The sequence below is a fragment of a genome, unplaced genomic scaffold (genome assembly GCF_019419815.1).
Source record: "Pyrus x bretschneideri cultivar Hongxiangsu unplaced genomic scaffold, Pyrus_bretschneideri_v1 Contig4, whole genome shotgun sequence".
Taxonomy (NCBI): domain Eukaryota; kingdom Viridiplantae; phylum Streptophyta; class Magnoliopsida; order Rosales; family Rosaceae; genus Pyrus; species Pyrus x bretschneideri.
This window is the reverse complement of record NW_025999723.1, coordinates 6,964,426-6,987,680: the sequence shown is the minus strand read 5'-3', so window position 1 is coordinate 6,987,680 and position 23,255 is coordinate 6,964,426. Positions and strand designations below refer to the sequence as shown.

The 23,255-nt window shown below is 38.2% G+C and overlaps 2 protein-coding genes across 3 annotated transcripts; both read left to right on the top strand.

Moving 5' to 3' along the window:
- Positions 1–6,020: 6,020 nt before the first annotated feature.
- LOC103948369 (beta-hexosaminidase 1) lies at positions 6,021–12,283 on the top strand. Its single transcript, XM_009359386.3, has 15 exons — positions 6,021–6,581; positions 6,681–6,764; positions 7,218–7,253; positions 8,066–8,177; positions 8,282–8,352; positions 8,453–8,583; positions 8,759–8,775; positions 8,936–8,984; positions 9,564–9,664; positions 9,790–9,849; positions 10,409–10,442; positions 10,705–10,803; positions 11,176–11,235; positions 11,326–11,576; positions 11,702–12,283. The coding sequence occupies exons 1-15, from the start codon at positions 6,246–6,248 to the stop codon at positions 11,875–11,877; spliced, it is 1,617 nt and encodes a 538-aa protein (XP_009357661.2). The 5' UTR covers positions 6,021–6,245; the 3' UTR covers positions 11,878–12,283.
- A 1,622-nt stretch (positions 12,284–13,905) lies between these two features.
- On the top strand, positions 13,906–18,906 carry LOC103928563 (protein-tyrosine-phosphatase MKP1-like). 2 transcript variants are annotated; one of them, XM_048565420.1, is made up of 4 exons: positions 13,906–14,103; positions 14,433–17,048; positions 17,702–17,889; positions 18,592–18,906. In XM_048565420.1, the coding sequence occupies exons 2-3, from the start codon at positions 14,565–14,567 to the stop codon at positions 17,756–17,758; spliced, it is 2,541 nt and encodes an 846-aa protein (XP_048421377.1). In that variant the 5' UTR covers positions 13,906–14,103; positions 14,433–14,564; the 3' UTR covers positions 17,759–17,889; positions 18,592–18,906. The 2 variants fall into 2 exon arrangements, with proteins under 2 accessions (XP_048421377.1, XP_009335905.2); XM_009337630.3 differs by having other exon boundaries at positions 14,401–17,048.
- Positions 18,907–23,255: the final 4,349 nt, after the last annotated feature.

The window sequence follows — 23,255 nt, the reverse complement described above, 5'->3', positions numbered from 1 at the left end:
ACCCTAGATAGCCATAGAGGGGGGTTTGCCAATGATAAGAGAGAGAATCGACTTAGAGAGGGTAGATGTTTGCCAATGATAAGAGAGAGAATCGACTTAGAGAGGGTAGATGTAAGGTAATTGTTGTTAGAGTAAATGTAAAAATATAGAAAATAATCCAAATGATGACTTTGAGGTACGACTTGAATCATTTCCTTAAAGTTTTATTTGCCCCCACTCGAATGAGTTCGTTAAAGGGTTCTTGGCAAATCACTTACAAGATACAACAAAATATGAAATATTCGATTAGCAAAACCGAAGTGTATTCCCTTAGAAATAACTAGAAAGAAATTGTATAAATGTGATGGAGAGAGAATAAAGAGCAAATAAATTGTGTAAATAACAAAATTCTTAATTGTGTGTGAAACATTATGTCACAACAGGTATTTATAGAAATTAAAGCACCCATTCATTTTGGTTGAAGATTTACAACTTTTATTAAGTGTGTTGACCCAAAAGACATGTCCAATTTCAAAAATTAATATTGACTGGTTGTATCCTTTTAATTTTACTCATACTGTTTGGGTATATTCTCATCTTTACCTAGCACAAGGACTTTTGGGAGTTCACTGGCTTAGGGTTCCGTTGGAACTCCGAAGTTAAGCGAGTAGCGCGCGAGAGCAATCCCATGATGGGTGACCCACTGGGAAGTTCTTCTATGAGTTCTCAGAAACAAAACCGTGAGGGTGTGCTGGGGGCCCAAAGCGGACAATATCGTGCTACGGTGGAGTTGGGTCGGGGAAGTGGTCATGCCCGAGCGGGGATGTGACAATTTGGTATCAGAGGCTAACCCTGGTCCTGATGTGCTGACGAGGATGTCGGGCCCCTAAAAGGGGTGGATTGTGACATCCCACATCACCTAGGGGAGTGCTCCTTATATATATATTCTCACCTCTACTTAGCACGAGACCTTTTGGGAGCTCACTGGTTTCGGTTTCCATTGGAACTCCGAAGTTAAGCGAGTAGCGCGCGAGAGCAATCCCATGATGGGTAACCCACTGGGAAGTTCTCGTGTGAGTTCCTAGAAACAAAACCGTGAGGGTGTGCTAGGGGCCCAAAGCGGACAATATCGTGTTATGGTGGAGTTGGGCCAGGAAGTGATCCCGCCCGGGCCGGGATGTGACACCTACTTGGATCCAAGGCGAGCATGTGGTGCAAAAGTGAACATACATGTGAAATACGAGCCTTGGTCCTGGGTGAGCACTAACACCAGGGTGCAACAATAATGAGCATACTACATGCATAAATATAAACATGCCATAACCATTCAATAATTCTAGTCAACATAATAAACATACAAGTGCATCCCGTAGGATTATTTTGGCATTTCACAGCAATATAACATTTCTTATAATATATTTAATCATGACATAATAGGCGTAATATCAATCTAAAAACAATAGTGGCATGATATGCATAAATCAATTCAAAGCATTTGTGGAAATTATAAGGTTTATATATATATATATATATATATATATATATATATATACGAAAACAAAATGCCCACTCACTAATATGTGGTCGGATCATAGCCTCCTAACCTCGTTTGACCTCATGCGTCTTTAGGATAATTTTCACTTATATGTGAAATAACTAAACTAATAAATTAAATAGGACATATTAAAAAAGGCTAGGTAAATCTCCCATATTTTGCTCAAACAAAAGGTTTGAATATATGAAAATGATCTACACGAAGTCACAGATCCGTACGTGTCAAGCACTCGCCGGCTAGCCCAAGGCCACACGCGCCCCCACACGCAGGCCACACACATGACAGAGACTAACGGACGTTAGGAATATTCCGTCAGAATTGACAGAATATTTCGTTAAATAGTAACAATGTTACCTGACGTCGTTAGAATATTCCGTCAACTTTGACAAAATATTCTTCGTCTTCTCCGATGAGCCTCGCTGTCCGCCGCAGTCTAGTTCGCCAGACACTGGGAAAAATTTCAAAGCTTTATATTTTCTTCATTTCTCAACCATTTTTGATGCACTTTATATGAAAATGAAGCTTATGAAGAGTAGAACAAGATTGTAACTTTCAAAAGTCCAAAAATGTATGGGAAATGGTTTGAAAAAGCCTCGAAAGGTTCGGCCTAAACTTCTACTCCTCGAACTCGCTTGTTTCGATGTCAACTCGATTCCAAACTTAGTTTAGAGACCCTAGGGGGTTGTGTAGAAGCTTCCCCACGTCCTACCTTGTAACTCTGCCTGAAACTCATTGGAGGAAAACTCACTGAGTCATACCTTATGAGTTAACTGGTCAAAACTGGATCATTTCACCATCGGCTGGTATGGCTAGGTTCATAGGTTCAAGAGGAGTACAATGGTGGAGTTTGTGAGCTCGATCTGAGAGATTTGGTGTTTGTTTAAGGGAGTTACAGAGAGAAGAGAGGTTACGGGGTGAGAGAGAAAAGAGAGAAAGAATGTGTGTGTTCTTATTCGGGGAGAGATGTGAGGAGTGGGTTCTCTGATTGGTGAGGGAATTGTGGAGAGATGTTGATTGGTGAAGAGTGACATAAGGGAAAAGGATTGGTTGTGAGGGTTTTAGGGCACACGAGACAATTTTTAAAAGTAGAAAATGATAAGGTTTTCAGATTTTGGTACAATAAGTCATACGCAAAAATCCGTCTCCTTATCAAAAACAGTGTTTCCAACACTAATAAATTAGCACACACGCATGCACAATTCTACCCGTTGTTAACATACTTTGACTAAGCGTAATTTTTTCGTTACAAGTCCGCTTCAGGTCTAATTCGCGCTTACGTGATCATAACGACTAGTACTATTTAATTACGCTACTAGGAAAATAAAATAAGTGTTGAATACTACATTCACATCACATTGCCAACCAGGGCAGAAATGTCAATTTACACACTCGAGAAGAAATTACATAGAAAATTAGGGATGGGTCATCACACATATATATATATATTATATTTATTATTGAAGTCTCTGGAAAATGATCATCTCTGGATCTCTTCCACCAAAGCCTGCGGATCAAGTGATCTGGGCCCTTGAAATTTGATCCAACGACTAAAAACAGAGAGCACTTTTAAAAGTAATAATAATTTTAGCCGTTGAATCAAATTTCAAGGGCCCATATCACTTGATCCACGGGTTTTGGTGGAAGAGATATGGAGAGGATCTCTTTCCGAAATCTCTAACAACTGCACACCAACTAATCATGTTTGTAGTTTGTACCAACTGGTATAGGCGAGATTGGGCTTGGTAGGAGCATTACCGGAGGTAGGCAGAGTGGTTGCAAGGGTAACATTCAATCCGTCAACAAACTAAAATAAGTTATGGCCAACTAAGAAGGGTTTCATTTGACAAGTCCAAAGAAAATAGTTGGACTCTATGAATTTAAGAAAGTGACCAATATTGGACCCTAAGAAGATGAGCCATCAAAGGTAGAGGAAGAAGAGCCTTCGGATGAGCCAACAATAATGAGGAAGTTGTGGGGAAGATGACAAGAGGAAAGAAACTTGCTAGGGTTGGCAGTAGAGGGAAAGGAGCCGAGAGGGGAAAAAAATAGGGCTAGTATAATAACCTAAACGATCGATACCATATAAAAACTTTAAATCAATTCTTAAAGGGAAGATTAATATAAAAAAAAATTCTTAAAGGAAAGGAGAATATTAAAAAAAAAATTTTTAAAGGAAATGAAACTCCAAATTCAAATCTCCTTTCCACACACAATTAGAGAAAATTAACAAAAAAATAAAGCTAGTAGTAGGGCGAAGGGGCCAGAGAGGAAAAAAATAGGGCCAGTATAATAACCTAAACGACTGATACCATATAAAAACTTTAAATCGATTCTTAAAGGGAAGATTAATAAATAAATAAAAAAGGGTAAATTACATAGTATCCCCTCAGATTTGAGATCTATTATAACCTCATACAACAACTTTAAAACATTTCAATTTCATACATTTACTTATCATTTTATTTTAATTTCATACTTATCATTTTATTTTAATTTCATACATTCGTGAGAAAATCCGTTAAGTGATGACGTGACAAATATAAGGTGCTGATATGGTTGCCAACTTTGCATCAAGTAAATAAAAAATAATAAAAAAGGATTAGTCATTTAAAAAACCATTTTTTAATAATTAAAAACTTTAAAGAATGAAAAAGAGGATCTGGGTTAAAGGATTTTGGCCTTCTTCGTCCCCAATATCATCACCACAACCCGACGGAAAAAGAGGTCTTCGATGCCGTACTTGTCTGCTAACTACGCTTCCAATTACCACCACAACAACCCGAGATCTCACAACTCGCGGCGTAGCTTGGTCGATTACGTCACTCCGAGTTCGATCTCGACACGACTCAGCAGATCAAGAGGCTGATTTGGCGACAGGGCATGACCCATTTCAGCCTCAATGCCTCGATTTCGTCCGACGAGGTAGATGTGGACAACCCCCGTGCCTCGATGTTCCCGCGCTGAAGCTCTATGCAATTTGTGACTGACGAGGTCGCGACAGACTCGCCAAAGACAGTTTTTGACGGCGAAAAGCCGTAGCGGTGCAAAAGGCTACCGAAGCTGTCGTGGCGGCATCTTCTGCGATGAAAGAAGTCGATGAGGCGGGAGAACATATGGGAAATGATGCATAGTCGACAGAGACAGGTGCGGCATCGAGGACGGGAGAGCCGGTGAGGTTACCGTTGATGAACTTGTTGGAGACGGACTACCAGATGGGGATGGAGGCGGTGACGGAAGATTCTTGTTGCATACAAGCACAGAGCAGATGGGGATGGAATATAGGAGGAGATGGGGTTATTGGGGATGGGTGAATGCGGCTGGGGATGGGGAAGACGTGGGTTTTAGGGTTTTTTTTTTTTTTTTTTTTTTTTTTTTTTTTTAAATACTTTTTTTAATTAATTATTTTTAAATTCATAAAAAAAAAAAATTTTCTGCCACGGCACAAATGTGGCAGCCAACCACTTGACATAAATGTGGCAGTTGCGGTAGCTCTTAACGGAACAATAGATGAAAAATCTAGCAGAGATATTATTTTGAAATAAAATGGTACATGAGGTATAAAAGTGAAATGTTTTAAAGATATTGTATGAGGTTGTAATAAACTTTAAACCTAAACGGGTACTATGTAATTTACCCAAAAAAAAATTTTCTTAAAGGAAAGGAGAATCCAAATTCGAATCCCCTTTCCACACACAATTAGAGAAAATTAACAAAAAAATAGGGTTGGTAGCAGAGGGAAGGGGATCGAAAGAGGAAAAAAAATAGGACCAGTATAATAACCTAAACAACTGATACCATATGAACACTTTAAATCAATTCTTAAAGGGAAGATTAGTAAAAAAAAATATTCTTAAGGGAAAGGAGAATCCAAATTCGAATCCCCTTTCCACACACAATTAGAGAAAATTAACAAAAAAAAAGGGTTGGTAGCAGAGGGAAGAGGGCTGAGAGAGGATAAAAATAAGACCAATATAATAACTTAAATGACTGATACCATATAAAAACTTTAAATCAATTTTTAAAGTGAATCTTAACGAAACACTTATGTTACTGTTTACTTTTAATGTTAAGGACATTTTAACTCTAAAAAGTCATTCCTGATACTATTCACTCACAACACTTTTTTGTCATTTTGATTAAAACTCAAAGTTTTATAACTATTTTCGTTAGTTTTCCTATCCTTTTAAAGGGAAGATTAATTAAAAAAAAATATTCTTAAAGGAAAGAAGAATATATATAAAAATATTCTTAAAGGAAATGAGAATCCAAATTCGAATCCCCTTTCCACGCACAATTAGAGAAAATTAACAAAAAATTATAGTGCTGCAAAATATAATAATCTCCCAAACTATTAACGGTAATTTAAAGTTACCCTCTGTTTGCATTATTTGCAGCCACCAAAAGTGTGACGGCGGCTATAAGTTCGTTGATATTATGTCATAAATACAGCACTCACAGAGACAATAATTCCCTAACAAAACACTATCAAAGTCTTATCATAGTATAAACAAAGAGGGAAGATAATTTAACCTCAAAGATTTCACCTTAATTAAATCATCATCCGAATTATCCTCACCACCAACTTTGGTTTTTTTCTCACAACGTCATCAGACGGTCCAACTACTCCACTCTTCCGCTGCCAAAAACATCAAAGTTCTGATCCAACACTCAAAATCCTCAGTCCAATTCCTCTGAAAATTCCCCGAAAATCATGTCCTCCTTGTTCCTGATCCTGTTTATAATCTCCCATTCCCTCTGTGTTTTTGTCAATTCAGCCGGCGAAGTCAACGACTCTCTGACGTTGTTATGGCCGCTGCCGGCCGAGTTCACCTTCGGGAACAAGACCCTCTCCGTCGACCCGGCGCTCTCGCTGGTTGTTGGCGGGAACGGCGGCGGCTCCGGCATTCTGAAGTTGGGTTTTGATCGGTACAGAGAGATTGTATTCAAGAACAATCATGGGGTTTTAGCTTTGAATACACTGGGGGGAAGTAGACAGAGTTATGATATTAGTAAGCTGAGAATTGTGGTTGAATCGGCCGACGAAGATGTGAGTTGGGTTTTTGCTGAAATTTGTAATTTGTTTCTGTTTTTGGGGAAATGATTGTGGGTTTTGGGTTTTGATTGTGTGTTTTGTGTTTGTTTGTAGCTTCAACTTGGTGTGGATGAGAGCTATACTTTGTTTTTGGTGAAGAATGATGGCAAATCGATTGTTGGTGAGGCGACGATCGAGGTAAATTGATGATTGGATGTTGCGGTTTTTCGATTATTTCGTGTTTGATGGCCATTTGAATCGGAAAAAGATGATAATTTGTTGAGCATTTGAAAGATTAAATGGTTAATGCTGCATTACCATGTCCCGAAAATCTTAAGCTTGAACGGGGACCAATGCATATAAAGCAGAACACATATTGCTGTCCCCGCTTGCATTGACTGCACTGCATGGGGTTAACAGACGACTAGGGTTTTGAACCGTGGAATTGGAACTCTTGTACCATGTTAGACCATTGTGTATTGCAGTTCTGTAGTATATCCTGTGGCTTTGACTAGTATAGGACGATAGGTTGCATTAAGATCATAATCAATTAATCATGACTTACATTTTAGATTAATTGAATACCAAAATAATGGTATGGTTGTGCTGTAGCTCTGCGGATGTTGATTTTTGCTCCCATTTTGGTTGCAGGCGAACACTGTGTATGGTGCTCTGCGGGCTTTGGAGGTATGTATGCTTTTTGCTAATTTCATTACGAATTAGGCATGTCCATGTACACGCTCAAGTACATAAACAAGTGTGTTTTCTTTCATTGTGAATTGGACATGTTCATGTACATAAATAAGAGTGTTGCCTTTCACTGTGAACTGGACTGCAACATGACTTCCAATAAGGAAAGCGAGGGAGTGGTGGTGAAAAGCTAATCCATTATCATCCAGTTAAAGCATAGAAGTAGAATCTGCACAGATGATAATCACATTTCCTCCCCATGCTCTCTTGCACTGTGGTGCACGAGGGGTCACTTAGCTGAACCTTTGTTGGGGTTGTAACTGCCAGTAAATGTTACTGGGGATACTGTTGATTGTCCTGCAATAAGAGTAAACAGATATGCATCCATTGCCATAACTTGTTCCTCTCACTGGTGTCTCCTTATGTCAGCTTAGCAATGTCATGTCTTAGCTTCCATTCCTATAACATCGGAACTTTTTCTATGGTTAGATGGGTGTAATTACTGTACTTGAAGCCCTGAATAGCCGATGAGACCCACATGATAGGTGCTCAAGCTGTGCCATTTAGAAATGATAGAATAATGTCATATGCTCCTCAGCTAAGTCTGGTGGTTGACAAAAAACTTGCTTGAATTGATACGATATATGATCTGTAGTGGTTGAGTTATAGAAAAACTAGAAGACATAGCTGGTCTGATAATTTGTATGCATGATAGGATGCTTAAAAATTCTCTCATTTTTTGTAAATAGGCATGGCTTTGTCTTGTTCGGTCTCTTCCTTATTCATTCTTCTCTTCTGCCATTGTCTAGACATTCAGCCAGTTGTGTACTTTTGATTATGGGAGTAAATCTGTACAAGTAAGTAAGGCACCCTGGTACATAAAGGATAGTCCAAGGTTTGCATACCGAGGACTTTTGATTGGTAAGCCGCAATTTTTCATGTGAAAGAAGGATTTCTATGCAAAGTTCACGAATTAGTTTGTCCTATAATATTTCTGAGTGCCTATCCTGTTGACACTTTTCCAGATACATCAAGGCACTATTTACCAATTGAAGTGATTAAGCAAGTGATCCAGTCGATGTCGTATGCTAAACTTGTAAGATATGCTACTTGGAAGGATTTTTTACTTGTTTTACATCATCTGCTTCTCAAATTTTTTGTCATGTGATACTGATGTTGAGAATTACATTAAGTAGAATGTTCTTCATTGGCACGTCATAGATAGAGAGTCTTTTCCTTTAGAAGTACCTTCCTATCCAAAATTGTGGAATGGTGCGTACACAAAATGGGAGCGCTACACGGTTGAGGATGCAATTGAAATTGTCAAGTAAGGTTTCTTTACTGTAGATTATGCAATCCTCATTAACTTTTGAACTCTAAATGCTTTCAAGGAAAAGAAAAGAAACCCTTTATCATGCTTATCTTATGTGCAGTTCTTGCTTTCTTATTGTTTCATATACTAATTTTGTGTTCTTTCCATATTTTGACGTGGTAATGTGAAGCTTTGCCAAAACAAGAGGTGCGCAGACAATCGTTGTTTCCTTACTGGGCCAGAAAACAAGCTTACATTCTTCATTATTCCATTTTGTTTATATAGCCTAGATGTGGGACATTATATTGCATAAGGGGTAAAAGGATTTTGCATATTTTACATGATCATTTTGGATGTTTTGTGGCAGGCATCAATGTTATGGCCGAAGTAGATGTCCCTGGTCATGCAGAGTCATGGTAAAAACCTTTCTTAATATCAACTGTTGTCAAGTAGCTTTTTTTTCTGATCTAGAATTAGATAGTTAATTAGCGTGGTCTCACCAAATGAAAGGACCTTACCTTACTTACCTATGATTTCTTCAGTAATTATTGCCTTACGGCTTTCTGTGAACTTTGGGAGAAGATACTTCCCTTTCAATATTTTAGTCAATTTTTTCTGTATAAAGGGGTAAACCTTTTCCTATGGAGGTCGATCTTGATCCTTGAATAACTCCTTCTGCTAAAGGTTAAAATGATTTTGAGAGAACGATAATGTGCGTACTTCATACCGCTATCTAGTTTCATCTTATGGAGAAAATTCTCTCATTTACTACTACTTGGTCTGGCTGATCTGAAGCTTTTTGTCTTTGGTAATTTATTTTTTTGCCTTTTGGCTTTACCACATGGTGTTCACTTTCTGGGAACTTAAAATTAGAATTAGCAAAAAGATTAGAACTTTCTACATTGCACTCTCCTTGAAGAATTATGCTTTTCAGTTATCTGTTGAAAACTACTTAATTCTTGAAAGATCTACCTGTTCTTGATCCTCATGTGCAGGGGCACTGGGTATCCTGATCTTTGGCCTTCCCCTTCCTGCAGAGAGCCACTTGATGTTTCGAAGGACTTAAGTTTAGATGTGATTTCTGGAATTCTGACAGGTTAACCTCATGATAACATCTCTCTCTCTCTCTCTCCCTCCCTCTCTCTCTCTCTGTGTAAGTACTTTGGAAAGTTTTGCCTTTATCTTGCATAAACCTATGAAAGTTTAATTTCTATTGTACAGATATGAGAAAGATTTTTCCCTTTGAGCTGTTCCACTTGGGCGGTGATGAAGTTAATACAAGTAAGTTAAAAGTGACATTTGTTCTAAGCTAAGTTTCTGCAATCATGTTGTTTACAAAGAACTAATATGAAGGGAACATATTGCTTTCTTCTTTTACAATCCATGAGTACAAGGGAATAAATAAGTTTAATTAAACAGAAACGAAACAATTATTGTTCATTATCCTTCCAAGAATTTGGAGTACAAAATGTTCATATCACCTACATTGAGATACTGTTACTTGTAAGTGGGCAGATGACGTTCTGCCTTTTGCAAAATATGATGGATATGTGAGAGAAGGGATTAATATTTCTAGGAACTCTAACGTAAACTTGTATGGCAATAAATTTTCAGTGTTAAGGCATTAGTGTTTTGGCTTTTAGAAACTACTTTGTTGTTACATTGGTTTCACCTTTAGGGCATTTGTTTTTGGGAAATGATTTCTGGCACACCTTTCTCCCCTTACTCACCCCTGTAATTATATGTCGTGTGCATAATCTCTCTCTCTCTCTCTCTTTCTCTCTCTCTCTCTCTCCCCCCCATCCTTTTATACCATCTGATGTTATTTCAATATTGGCAGCTTGTTGGAACACCACCCAACATGTGAAGCAATGGTACGTACTTTGTTTGTCTTTATTCATCATCTTTCGGATCTTATAGGATTTGCATGTAACACTTGTACCTTTCAAACTATGATAACTTGAAATCACTACAAAATACTTTAACAACTTGACTTACAGTCACACAATCTTAAACTGGCTAAAGTTTCTATTGAGCATGTACTGATTTACTTACAACCATCATGCCAACCTCAGATGATTTGTTTAGCCATGATTGATTTGTGTTTGATATGTTTGTTGGACTTTATATCTGTAGGCTTGAAGAGCGGAACATGACTACTAAAGATGCATATCAGTATTTTGTTATTAAAGCACAAGAAATAGCAATTTCAAAGAATTGGACCCCGGTAAACTGGTATGTCCAAAATCATTTCATTGATTTGTTACCGTGGTTTGAAATTTGTTTTTTTTCTTTGCATTGGCTTGCATGGAAAATTTGAAGGCAGTGTTTTTTTCTCACTCGTAAGTTTTTGCCAAAGGCAAATTTGAACCACATTATTGCTAGCGCATTGTGAGGCCTTAGCCTACCCCCTTCTTTTTTAGTGTACATAATATCGTTTGTTCAAAAAAAAAAAAAAAAAAAAAAAATCCTTGCTAGGATCTTCATCAGGTTAAAGTTATCAATCGTTGATTGTTAAATAAAGGGGTTAAAATCCAATGAGTGATCATTGTTCTTGTTTCTCAATACTGTAAGAATCATGTGACAGATGTAATTTTCTCTACGCAGGGAAGAAACCTTCAATACCTTCCCATCGAAGCTCAATCCCATGACCATAGTGCATAACTGGTGATTTTCTTCCCCATGCACATTTTCTGTGATGGCATCAAGCGAAGCACTAACCGTTTTAAGCACTTTCTAATTTTCTAAATCCAATAGGTTGGGCTCAGGGGTTTGTCCAAAGGCAGTTGCCAAAGGTTTCAGATGTATTTTCAGCAATCAGGGTGTTTGGTATCTTGACCATCTAGATGTCCCTTGGGATGTTACGTACAATGCTGATCCACTTGAAGGAATTACTGATATTTCTCAGCAAAAGCTTGTTATCGGAGGAGAAGTATGTATGTGGGGGGAGACAGCTGATACGTCAGATGTTCAGCAAACCATTTGGCCTCGAGCTGCAGCTGCTGCAGGTAAGTAGTGAAAGTTGTTACACCGTAGATTTCATTTGATGCCTGTCTTACCATTTTTTTTAATCTGATTTGCATCATTTGAAGACTCTCAAATTTGATTTAATGGCATTTCGTTTTCCTTGTAGAACGCTTGTGGAGCAGGAGGGAGGTAACATCTCATGGAAATAGTTATGCAACGGCACTATCTCGGCTACAATACTTTAGATGTCTCTTAAACAGACGTGGAGTTCAAGCTGCTCCAGTAACAAACTTCTTTGCTCGAAGTCCACCAACTTGGTCTGGATCATGCTACGATCAATAATACTTCCAATTGTTATGGGATAGTGCTATTCACACACCCATTTTTACTTCCCCACACACTTGTTATTTGTTGGCCATTGATCTTCTTCAATTCATTCGATCTGACGGTCAAAAATTGAGAGGGGCGTGTGAGAAGTAGAAATGAGTGTGTGGATAACACTACCCTTGTTATATTAAGTGATTTCACGAGTGGTAAGATTCCCTTCCAATGTTCTACCAATAAACGAACCGTTATAGAATTCAGTGTTTCTCTTGCTTGAACATGCATTGCCTATTTATTGTATGATATCTATTGTTGTGGGTTTGATCAGCCAGATTTGAAGGTTTAGAATCACAAAATATGGTCATTGTATTTGGCAAAATACGTTGTCGTTGAGTATAAATTACTAATATGATTGAATTTCCTACCTCTTCCTGTCTAGCATTTCTGTGTTTTCGTGTAGTGACAGTCCGATCACGATGGCATTGGGTCGAATTCTGTCAGTCATATGATATCTGTGATGCATACCAAATTTTCATCACACACGGGTTTCTGAAGGTCATATACTGAGCTTAAGAAATGTGTGAATTTTGGGGACTTTTTAGGTTCATGTCTTCATGATGTCGCTTTCGAATGTGAAAATTAGCAAAGCGTAGCAATCATCTGCATTTGAATCTCTCGTTTCCCACTTATAGAAAAACGTTCGTGAATCTACAGAAAAAGCCTAATATCCTCTCCACTAGGATATTGGATCACGTGCCAAAAAGTTTTAGGGCTTTTTGAATCTCTTGTTTCCCACTTGTAGAACAACGTTTGTGAACTTATGGCAATGTTTTCAATCATTACATTTGGTGGTTGTGATTGACAAGATTATAATTGAGGTCGCCGCTAATTTCTAAGAGCGAACGTGTTACACACAATAATTGTTATTCAAAATAAGCCCAAGCCCAATATATTATAAGTTCATAAAAAATAACAATCACATACGTGCAGTTCCGAGCCAACAAACATAGCTCTATCGACTACTCTCATTCCTCATGTCGTTTTTTATATTAAAAGAAAAAAGTGGTCAACTATTCACAACAATTGTTAGGCACCCGAGTCCCACATAAATAAAACAACTTACAATAATGCATACACGCGTGAACGACTGATACTAACACAACTTTTTGAATAATCGTTTCTAAACAGATCATTTTGAAATGTGCAATTTCAATTTGGTGGGTAACAATGGCTTTCAAACTTCGACCCATACTTTGAATCGAACTGTTATGATATTACCAAATACCAATGAAATTATGAAAGTCGTTTCCATTCTAACTTGGAATGCAAGGATTTGATTATCTGAATCTTACACTAGTCAGTTATATGTTGATAGTGCACTGGTCAAGATTCAAACACTACCAATTTTGGGAGTTTTGTTTTTGACTACCAATAACCAATTCTTTTGGACCAACCAATTACCAATTTTAGAATTTTAAATCTTCACCATAAAAATATAACCAAAACAAGAAGAAAAACACAAAATAAAATATGGAATCGTAATTGATTAATTAATAATTGTAACATGAAGATCTTATTATATATTGTACGTTGTGGGAGATGATCGTGATTCAGTTGGTTAAAAATACTCACCGTGCACTCGATTTTTAAATTCGATTTCCTCCTTGTATCATTTCATGCACCCAAACTCCCGAGTTCAATTTTCTCTTTCAATTGGTTAAGAATATTCACTTTGTACTCGGCTTTCGAATGCGATTTCCTCAAATTGTTTGCATCATTCCTCCACCTTGAGCTTCCGCATTCAAGTTTCTCCTTGAGTTGGTTAAGAATATTTTCGTTGCATCCCAATTTCGAGTTCATTTCTCCCTTCACATACTATTTATGTTATTTCTGCACCCGAGTTTCCGAGTTCAATTTTCCCCTCCCACACTATTATAAACAAATATTGTATGGTGTTCTCAAAAACGGATATTATAATTTAGATGGGTAATGGGTGTACATTGGGTGGGTATAGAAAATGGGTCTGTCAGTCTCCCTGAAACAGTTAAATAAACAAAACAAGCAAGCAAATTGAAACCCACTGCCTTTTGCCCCTACTGTGAATCCTTCTTCTTCTCCCTTTTCCCTCCTGTGCTTTTGCCTCCCTCTCTCTCCTCCTCTCCTTCTTTAACTCTTCACTCCCAAGGCTTCTCACTCCTCCACGGCTCTGCTCTGCTGATTCTCCTCTCTGACATCTCTCAATCCGTAAGTCTCAAATCCAATCTCTATCTCTTAAGTTTGCATCACATAGAACCCTAGAAACTCAGAAATTGCGTCGTTTTCTATTCGTTTTGATTCAATTTCTTCTTCCCGACGAAAAACTCAGGATTCTGCTTGAGATTGGGATTTCCATTCTACTTGACGAATTTTACCGGCGAAAATTCTCTGTATTTTTGGCGCCTTATTCATATGATTTACCGCTAATTATACGTGGAAATTTTGATTTGGTATTGATTAATAAGATTAATAAGATTAGTACGATTTTGTGTTCTTCTTCTTCAGAGTCTGTTTGTAGCTGATGCTTGATCTGATAGGGTTTGGATTCCTGGCATTCTTGTAAATCAAAACCCCACGCTATTCTTCGGAGCGTACTGAAGCTAAATGAAATTGAACTAGGAGGTTTTTCGGATTTCTGGGGTTTTTTTCACTAAGAATTTCAATTGGGCATGGTGAGTAAGGAGGATGCCTCCGCTACTTCACGGCCACCAGCCCAGCTTTCGAGCTCTCGGAAGATGTTCTGGCGCTCAGCGTCGTGGTCTGCTTCACGGACCAACCCTGAGACTGAGGAAAGAGACATAGCGGATCCAAATGTCATTGTAGGAAACAGTGTCCAAAACCATCGTAGGTTTCCTGTACCCTTAACCCCTCGGTCCCAGCAGAATAGCAAGGTTAAGTCTGGTTTGCCCCCCTTGCAATTGCCCATCGCTCGGCGTAGCTTAGATGAGTGGCCCAAGGCGGGTTCAGACGATATTGGTGAGTGGCCACAACCTCCTACTCCGAGTGGCAGAAGTAGTGGGGAGAGGTTGAAGCTTGATTTGTCAACGATTCAGCGAAACCCTGAAAAGAATTGTGGACTTGTGAGGAGGGATAAGATTGCTTTCTTTGATAAAGAGTGTTCCAAAGTGGCTGAACACATTTATCTTGGCGGAGATGCTGTTGCAAGGGACAGGGACATACTTAAGCAGAATGGGATCACACATGTTCTGAATTGTGTGGGTTTTGTTTGTCCCGAGTATTTCAAGGCGGATTTTGTGTATAGAACTCTATGGTTGCAAGATAGTCCGACTGAAGATATTACAAGTATTCTATATGATGTTTTTGATTACTTTGAAGATGTGAGGGAACAAGGTGGAAGAGTTTTGGTTCATTGTTGTCAAGGTGTGTCTCGGTCCACATCATTGGTGATTGCGTATCGTATGTGGAGGGAAGGACAGAGTTTTGATGATGCATTTCAATATGTGAAGGCAGCAAGAGGTATTGCTGATCCAAATATGGGTTTTGCTTGTCAGTTATTGCAGTGCCAAAAGAGGGTCCATGCTTTCCCTCTTAGCCCAAGTTCACTATTGCGGGTGTACAGAATTGCCCCCCATTCACCATATGATCCTTTGCATCTTGTTCCAAAAATGTTGAATGATCCTTCGCTGTCTGCCCTGGATTCTAGAGGTGCATTTATTGTTCATATACCTTCTGCCATATATGTTTGGATTGGTAAGAATTGTGAGGCCATCATGGAAAACGATGCAAGAGGGGCAGTTTGTCAGATCGTTCGGTATGAGAAAGTGCAAGGTCCAATAACAATAATCAAGGAAGGGGAAGAACCAGTTTATTTTTGGGATGCTTTTTCAAACATTTTACCTTTGATGGATAGGTCTGGCAATGAAGGGGAGGCTGGGGAGTCAATAGTTAAGATTCGCCCGGGTGAAAGGAAATCAGACATATATAATATTGATTTTGAAATTTTCCAGAAAGCTATTAGTGGTGGTATTGTACCTCCATTTGCATCCTCGGAGAACGAACACGAAACCCATCTTCCTGCTAGAGAGAGCAGCTGGAGTGCCCTCAGGCGTAAGTTTGCCTCTGGCAATATGAAGGACTTTGTGTCAGCACCCAGGATATCCCTCTCCAGGGTCTATTCAGATTCTAGGATATTAGTTCATTCAGCTAAAAATTCGTCATCACCTTTATCAGCGTCCTCTTCATCTTCATCATCCTCTTCTTCTTCACCTCCATATCTTTCACCAGATTCCATCTCTTCTGAATCAAGCACTAATTCAAAGTACTTTTCAGAATCCTCTACGGATTCACCATCTGCAGCTTCATGCTCTCTTCCAGTATCTTCAATGTTGTCAGATGATTCTGACATGTCTCTCCTCTCAGCTAAACCATCAGATCAGCCCATGTCTAACACTCTAGAAAATGTTGTTTCCAGTTGTAGTTCACAGCCCTATTCTAGATCAATCTCATTACCATCTAAAAAAATTTCTTCGTCGCTTGCAGAGCGCAGAGGTAGTTTGTCTCTTAAATTACCTGTAATGAGTGATGAGATGAGGCTGATGAGTACTACGTCAAAATTTCTTCCCAGTAAAGAAGATGGTGTTAGGATAAACAACAATACTTGTTCTGTAGGCCATGTAGATAATATTGACAATGCTGTAGAGTCGAAGGATGATGTTCAAAATGAAGGGGGAGATTCAACACATCAATGCAACAAATCCCCGCATTGGGGAGATAGCATTGGCTTATGCCAGAAGGAAGCTTCTTTCATTAAACATTCCACTAAGGCTTGGAACCCTTTGGGTGAAGGTACAGAATTCTCTGCCTCAAAGGAGATTGTGGAAAGTTGTCCAGCGCAATGCAATTTTATGCAACCTTTTGTGTGCCACTGGCCCAGTTTAGAGAAGATAGCAGCATTTGGTGTGAGAGAATTAGATTCTAAAGCTGCTTACACTATTTTCTCACCAAACACAGGCTTTGAAAAAAGTGAAGACAGGGTTTTGTACCTCTGGGTGGGGAAATTTTTCGACAATGATAAGTTTTCCATTCAATTAGCTAGTGGCAGAGAGAGAACTGATGTAGAAAAGACTGACTGGGATCAAGTTGGTTTTCATGTTCTTATCCAAATGGGTCTGCCAAAGGATACAATCATTAAGGTATGAAATATAAATGTGTTTTACCTCAACTTTTATGTGATTTCATCTATTTTTTGGTGCTTGTGTCTTTAGGATTAATGTGGCTTCTTGTAAATTTGGTATGTTTGCTATAAGATTTCTGTTGCCATCTACTGTATGCATCCTTACTATTTTGTGTCTCAGGGGCTTTGACTTTTGATAGTGAGTTACATGACAACTGTTAGGTTTTTCTTTCTCTTTTAAATATGATTTTTCAGCATGGTTCAATTGCAGTTTCTTACATTTTGCATTAGGTCGTCTCTTTTTATGTTTAAGTTAAGATCCTTCTCTGCTGTAATCTGATTTTCAAACATGGTTTCATTCTTTCGCTTTTTATGCTTTAACATAATCTACGCTCAACCAAAAGATCTATGGTGCTCTTATTGTCTTTGACTTTCTTTTGATTATTAGCTTGATGTCATTAGTTCATTACTCAGCAGTGACCAATTATATTTCTTTGATAATCCGTTCATTTTTGGCTCATTTTGGGTCTAATGTCTTTATTCGATTTGCTTGTGTTCATTCATTCAAAGTATTATTTTCTGTTGGATTAAAGCCTGTGAATGCATGCACTTGTGAATTGTTGTGAAAACTATGATGTTTCTAACTGTGAACACTGATTGCTGTATGAACAGATTGTTAAAGAAAATGAAGAACCAGTGGAGTTTCTTGAATTATTGAGCCGGTTGTAGTGCCAGTGCAATTAAGGAGAGAATCTTTATAGTCCTCTTGCCCAATTCAATTTTCTGTTTCTCCAGCTGACTTAATTTGCAGTCCAACATTTTCCAGGCATCAGTATAACACCGGCGGCTAAAACATTAAGGTAATGAAGTAGTTGGTTACCATTATTCTCCTTCATATCTAAGACACGCTAGTCAACTATTTTTCCAGTACCCCAATTGGGATAGTAGCTTCGTCTAGAAGGCTTTGTGTCGCATGTCACTAGTGAACCAACCATGCACTAAATACAAGGGCACGCACCGTTAGGCCACTTCACTTGATTTTATTCCACCTGCATTTAGAAATGTTTGTGTATGCACATTTTCTGTTTGAAGTTGCTGAATCACTTACTAAATAGAATGAAACCCTATTTGCAATTATCTTGGGGCAGCTGCAGTAGTTGTCCCTCAAAGAGTCTATTAATGCCCATTTCTTGAAAAATCTCCCACGAGTGAACTTTGATTGGATGCTAGCTTCTGCTACTGCTAGATCAAAACGGAAACAAAACTAAAGGAAGATTTTGCATGTTTGGCGTAAACAAAACTAATAGAAAAAAAGTTGATAACCAACGGAGAAATCCAAACATATGAAAAAGGCTCCATTTCAAAGTACTTTGTGATATTTTCTTGATGCCATATTCCGTCGATCCAAGTGAAGGTGAAGTTTCTATAATATAAGAGTTGTGTGTAGCTGGGTCCGTAGGAATTCCAGATAAGGACTGTTGAATGTTGTTTTCGTTTACAAGTGTTTACTTTTCTGGTTTCTTTTTGTAATTCCGAATACTGACATGGAATGCTGTGTGCAGGACGCCGCTCTCTCTACACTTAACCGCCTTGTTGCTAATCTCGACTGGTTGTACAGTGACTTAACACCCGCCCGCCGCCCGGTAACTCATAATCAGATTTTTCTTGTATATTCACTACTACAAGGATCAAATCCTGAATGCCTTCAACGGCAAACTAGCAATTTAGATTAAACGTTCCATTCGACATGCTCTCTCTCTCTCTCTCTCTCTCTCTCTCTCTCTCTCTCCAAAGAAAGAAATAGTTGTAAGTTGTAACCATTTGATTTTGCTTCAGTATATATTTTTCTGGAATAAAAGATAGAGCCAACTTAACTACTTGAACTCGTCATTCCTCGAACAAAATAGAGGTTCTGTGTTGCTAAACCTCACCTTCTAAAGCAGCTTAAGGACGCATACAAACACTGTGTTTGGACTCAATTTTACACTATCGGCCCGAGCAATCGAGGCCGTGGAATAAGTAAAATTTTGAGCCGTTAGATTGAAAGAAGACTGAGACGATTGATTAATAATTTGTCTAGATATTATTATGATTTTAATAATCATGATGTTATCTGAGGAATTATTGAAAATTATTTCTAAAGTGCAAAGATAATTAAGGAGTCCAAAAGATTGAAATGTTATCGGATCAAAAGATCGAAGATAAAGCTCAGTTTGGATTTTATCCTAATGCATGTTTTTTGGGTTGGCAAATGGATATTAATTGGCAGAAAGATTAATGCATGCGTGGAGGAAGAGTTGAAATGAAGGAGGACTTCTCTCCTTGTTTATGCTGTTCTGCTTGGGGTATACCACATTAGGAGAAGCCACAAGTGAAGAGTCGTGCATAGTAATAACTGGCGTCAGGATAGCATCAAATCCGTTTGGATTAGGTCACGGCATGATAATTCACTATTATCATGCATGACACCTAGATTGGACCATTAGTTTGGATTGCCTCCAAATAATGGTAGGCGTTGATTGGGTTTAATGCAATTGCATGCATCATATCCACTGGAGCTGCATTATCATATTTTTTTTTTAAATCCAAATTGATGGGATTTCATGCATTATCATATCCCAAAAAAGTAGGAGTGCCTACACGAGGGATTATCTAATATTCTTAGGAATATTACTTTTGCACGCGAGATACTCATGGCAAGCAACAAGCAATGAAGCGTACTGGCACTATAAATACAGATGCAATGGCAACGGCCACTCCAATTCAACACACAATTGCCCTGCGCAAACATCTTGAGATTTTTTTTTTTTATTTTCTTTTTCCGCCGACACATCTTCAGTTTGGATAAACAGCACTGTGAAGGCAACCGACGAACATCTTTAGTTTGGATAAACAACATTGTTGTCGTAGAATCAGCCGACCGAGGAACACCTTCAGTTTGGATAAACACCACTGCGCTATGGTCGACTGGTTACCTATCCAAGTCTCGGTTAAGAAGGGTTTCCGAATCCTTATTGGCAGATGTCATCTTATTAACCTTCTCAGCGAAGTAAAGTGTTACAAGTTGCGACATTCGGCACATTGAATGCCGAGTGATTTCATGATTGGATACTCACAAGTAAGCTTCAGAGTTCGACATTCTAACGGCCGAACCACATTTACCATCAAGACATACATCTTCTTTGAGTACTTATGTCCATATAACCTGGTGTCGATTCGACGTGCTTATACTCTTACGAATATAATCACTGTGACCGAATCTGGCGCCGACGATTCGTAAACTTCGCAGAACTAGCAGCTTTGTCTTCAGTCTCAAGAACCCGAAGGCCGAGACTTGTTCCTTCCTCGGCCGCAATCACAAGATTAGAAAGTCAACATCACACTCAACTCAACATCAACAAATTTTACTCCTCGACCGAGCTTGACCGACGAGTTGGCACACCTTGCATCAACCAAAGGACGTAGTTAGCTTATTAGTTATTTGACCTGTGTGCCACGCATGCTTTGTAATTTTTAGGGTCAACACCTTGTTATAAAGGAGACCTTGCTGAAGTCTAGGATGTTTGTTGCCAGAGCTAACTCCTTTCGATTTTTACCAACGGCAGTCCGATGAACCCTAGACCGATACCATTGAGTGAAACTATATCCTACAATACGACATAATAATCATCTCTAACACAATGGCTATTTTAAAATGCAAATAACATCTCTTATAAATTTAATACTGAATACATACTAGTTTTAACAACAAATTTAAACGATTGGAACGTCAAACAATTAATATTTTTACTACTCATTAAATAAATTTGATCGAAGAAAGGGTAACTGTCTACATATTCTTCTAACTCAAATATTGGAAACATTAATGCTAGTTTGTAATACATAACATTTCACCCAAAAAAGATTATGAATGTTATATTTCTCTCTCTCTCTCTCTAATAACAATAATTATCAATTTTTTTTAATAAACGATATTATCTACACCAAAAGGAAGGAGGTGAGCTTAACCTCACAATGTGCTAGCAATAATATGATGTACAATAATTATCATTTTGTACACAATATATAATCCACAGCGTAATACAAGTAAGGACTGATCCATAACTGATGCGACCAAAGATGGCCCAGAAAAATAAAGGGCCTCTTTTATATATCCAAAGCCCATTACTGTAATGGTGTCATGAACGTATCATGTCCAATTAACATAATAGCAGCAACCATTAGTGTTGGAGGAGTGTATGTATTTAAGCATCCATTATTCTCCATCACCGATGATCTACAGATCCAACCCCTAACCCATAACTTCCTTGTCAGCTTAATCACATCAATCCATGAAGTTATGGGTCAGATCTGTAGATCATTAGTGATGGATTATAATGGATGCTCAAATACCCTCCTTCAACCCCAGCAGTTGCTGTTATTACTTATGAAGCTAATTGGACATGGTACGTCCTGTCGTCCATGGAATCATTGCAGTCTCAGGCATGCATTTCCAACCTCCTCACCATTGTAATTTTTTTCTTCATATTGTTATACATGCATGTTGTATATGTAAAGTGGTTTTCTTTTCAATGGAATAATCTGATTCGAAGTCAGTTTCCGAATATCGTTTCTCAGCAACGACAAAGTACGGTTTTAAGGATCGACATAAATCGAATGTGGCTGGAGCAGCACATACTTGTTTACTTCTGGTGCAGATGCTTCTCATTAAGCGAATAAAGGTGGCGAGACAGATTTTATATGGAGCCCACATCTAGATTGTGGAGATGCCCAATGTTCAAGGCCAGGAATCCAAACATGGTATCAAACCATATTTTTTCAGCTTCTGCAAAGATCATCTTGTTAGCATTTTTGTCAACGAATAGTTTGATGTTGCACCCAAAAGGGTAAGCTTTGAGTCGAATGCAGCTGATGCTTGCTCCACAACTTGGGCTGAAACATCATGAACACAAAATTGAAACATAAACATGAAGGAAGCACGAAGATTGGCTATTGCGTAATGAATATAAACATGAACACAGAGAAATCAAGCCGTTGCATTGTAATTTTGTTTCTACAAGCAGTAGTGGAGATCAGGACAAAATTCCACAAAAGCACATAAAATTCAAACTTAAACGCAAAAGTTACATCATTGTATTTTCTTGAGATTTTGATTGACAAAAAGAGTTCTATTAATAGATTATAATTTTTTTTTACTTTTTAATTTCTTTATAGTTACACACATTTTGTGTGGGCTCCATCTAGTGCAATATTACTAAGGGAGTTTTAACGAAACACTCCTATAACTGTTCACTTTTAACATTAAGAAAATTTTTACTCTAAAAAGTCACGCATGATACTATTCACTTACAACACATATTTGTCATTTTGGTTAAAACTTAAAGTTTTCAAGTCATTTTCATTAGTTTTCCTTATTACTAAATCATATGATGAAACAAAAGTATATTATCAGAAGTCGCTTATGAGCTCTTATTACAAAAATTATGTGGAATAATTGGGAATTCTTGGCATTATCTCGTCTATTTTGCAGTCAATATTTGAAGCTTAGTTTTGGTGAGATATATCTTCTCATTAAACCTTGGTGAACCCTAGGTTACTTTGCTGGAGCTAAAAACCAAATCATAATCTAGCAATATCATAGTTGTGTTTGCACTCTATCCTCGTTTCTTAATTTCGTTAGGGATGAGTTTATGATGACTATTTTGGAGTGTGAATAACAAACTCCCTTAATTTATTATCAAAGAGACACAGCATTTGACCAACGAAGGGTTAACTGTCTAGATATTCTTGTAACTCAAATGTTGGACACATTAATGCTACGATAGGAGTTGGAATTGCTCAAGCATCCTTAATCCTTAATGAAGCAAAGCTTAGTTCTTCTCTCTTGTCCTCGCTTGTTTTTGAAAGAGGTCATGGCGTCCTCAACACCCTTCTTAAGGGTTCTAAAGTGTATGTGTGTTTGTCACAACATCCCGTCATTGCATTAAACCCGAAGGAACTCGAAGTTAAGAGGGCTTGGCTTCCCTAATGATTTTGTGTTTGGAGTGTCTACTGCAGCAGCACAGATAGAAGGATCAGCAAAATCAGCAGGAACAGGACCAAGTGCTTGGGACACGTTTGTTAACAATTCCATGTAAACCTTCTCCTAGCACATGCTACTGTCTCTAGGCTCTACAGAAACAAGTACCAGAAAACACAAGGTGGACAAATTGTAGTATGTCTTGTA

Bases quoted from the DNA above. Each gene is read 5' to 3' on its own strand.
- LOC103928563 (XM_048565420.1), top strand. From the start codon at position 14,565: ATGGTGAGTAAGGAGGATGCCTCCGCTACTTCACGGCCACCAGCCCAG. The intron at 17,049-17,701 runs GTATGAAATATA...CTGTATGAACAG, and splicing joins CAAAGGATACAATCATTAAG to ATTGTTAAAGAAAATGAAGA.
- LOC103948369 (XM_009359386.3), top strand. From the start codon at position 6,246: ATGTCCTCCTTGTTCCTGATCCTGTTTATAATCTCCCATTCCCTCTGT. The intron at 11,236-11,325 runs GTGATTTTCTTC...TAAATCCAATAG, and splicing joins ATGACCATAGTGCATAACTG to GTTGGGCTCAGGGGTTTGTC. The intron at 11,577-11,701 runs GTAAGTAGTGAA...TTTTCCTTGTAG, and splicing joins TCGAGCTGCAGCTGCTGCAG to AACGCTTGTGGAGCAGGAGG.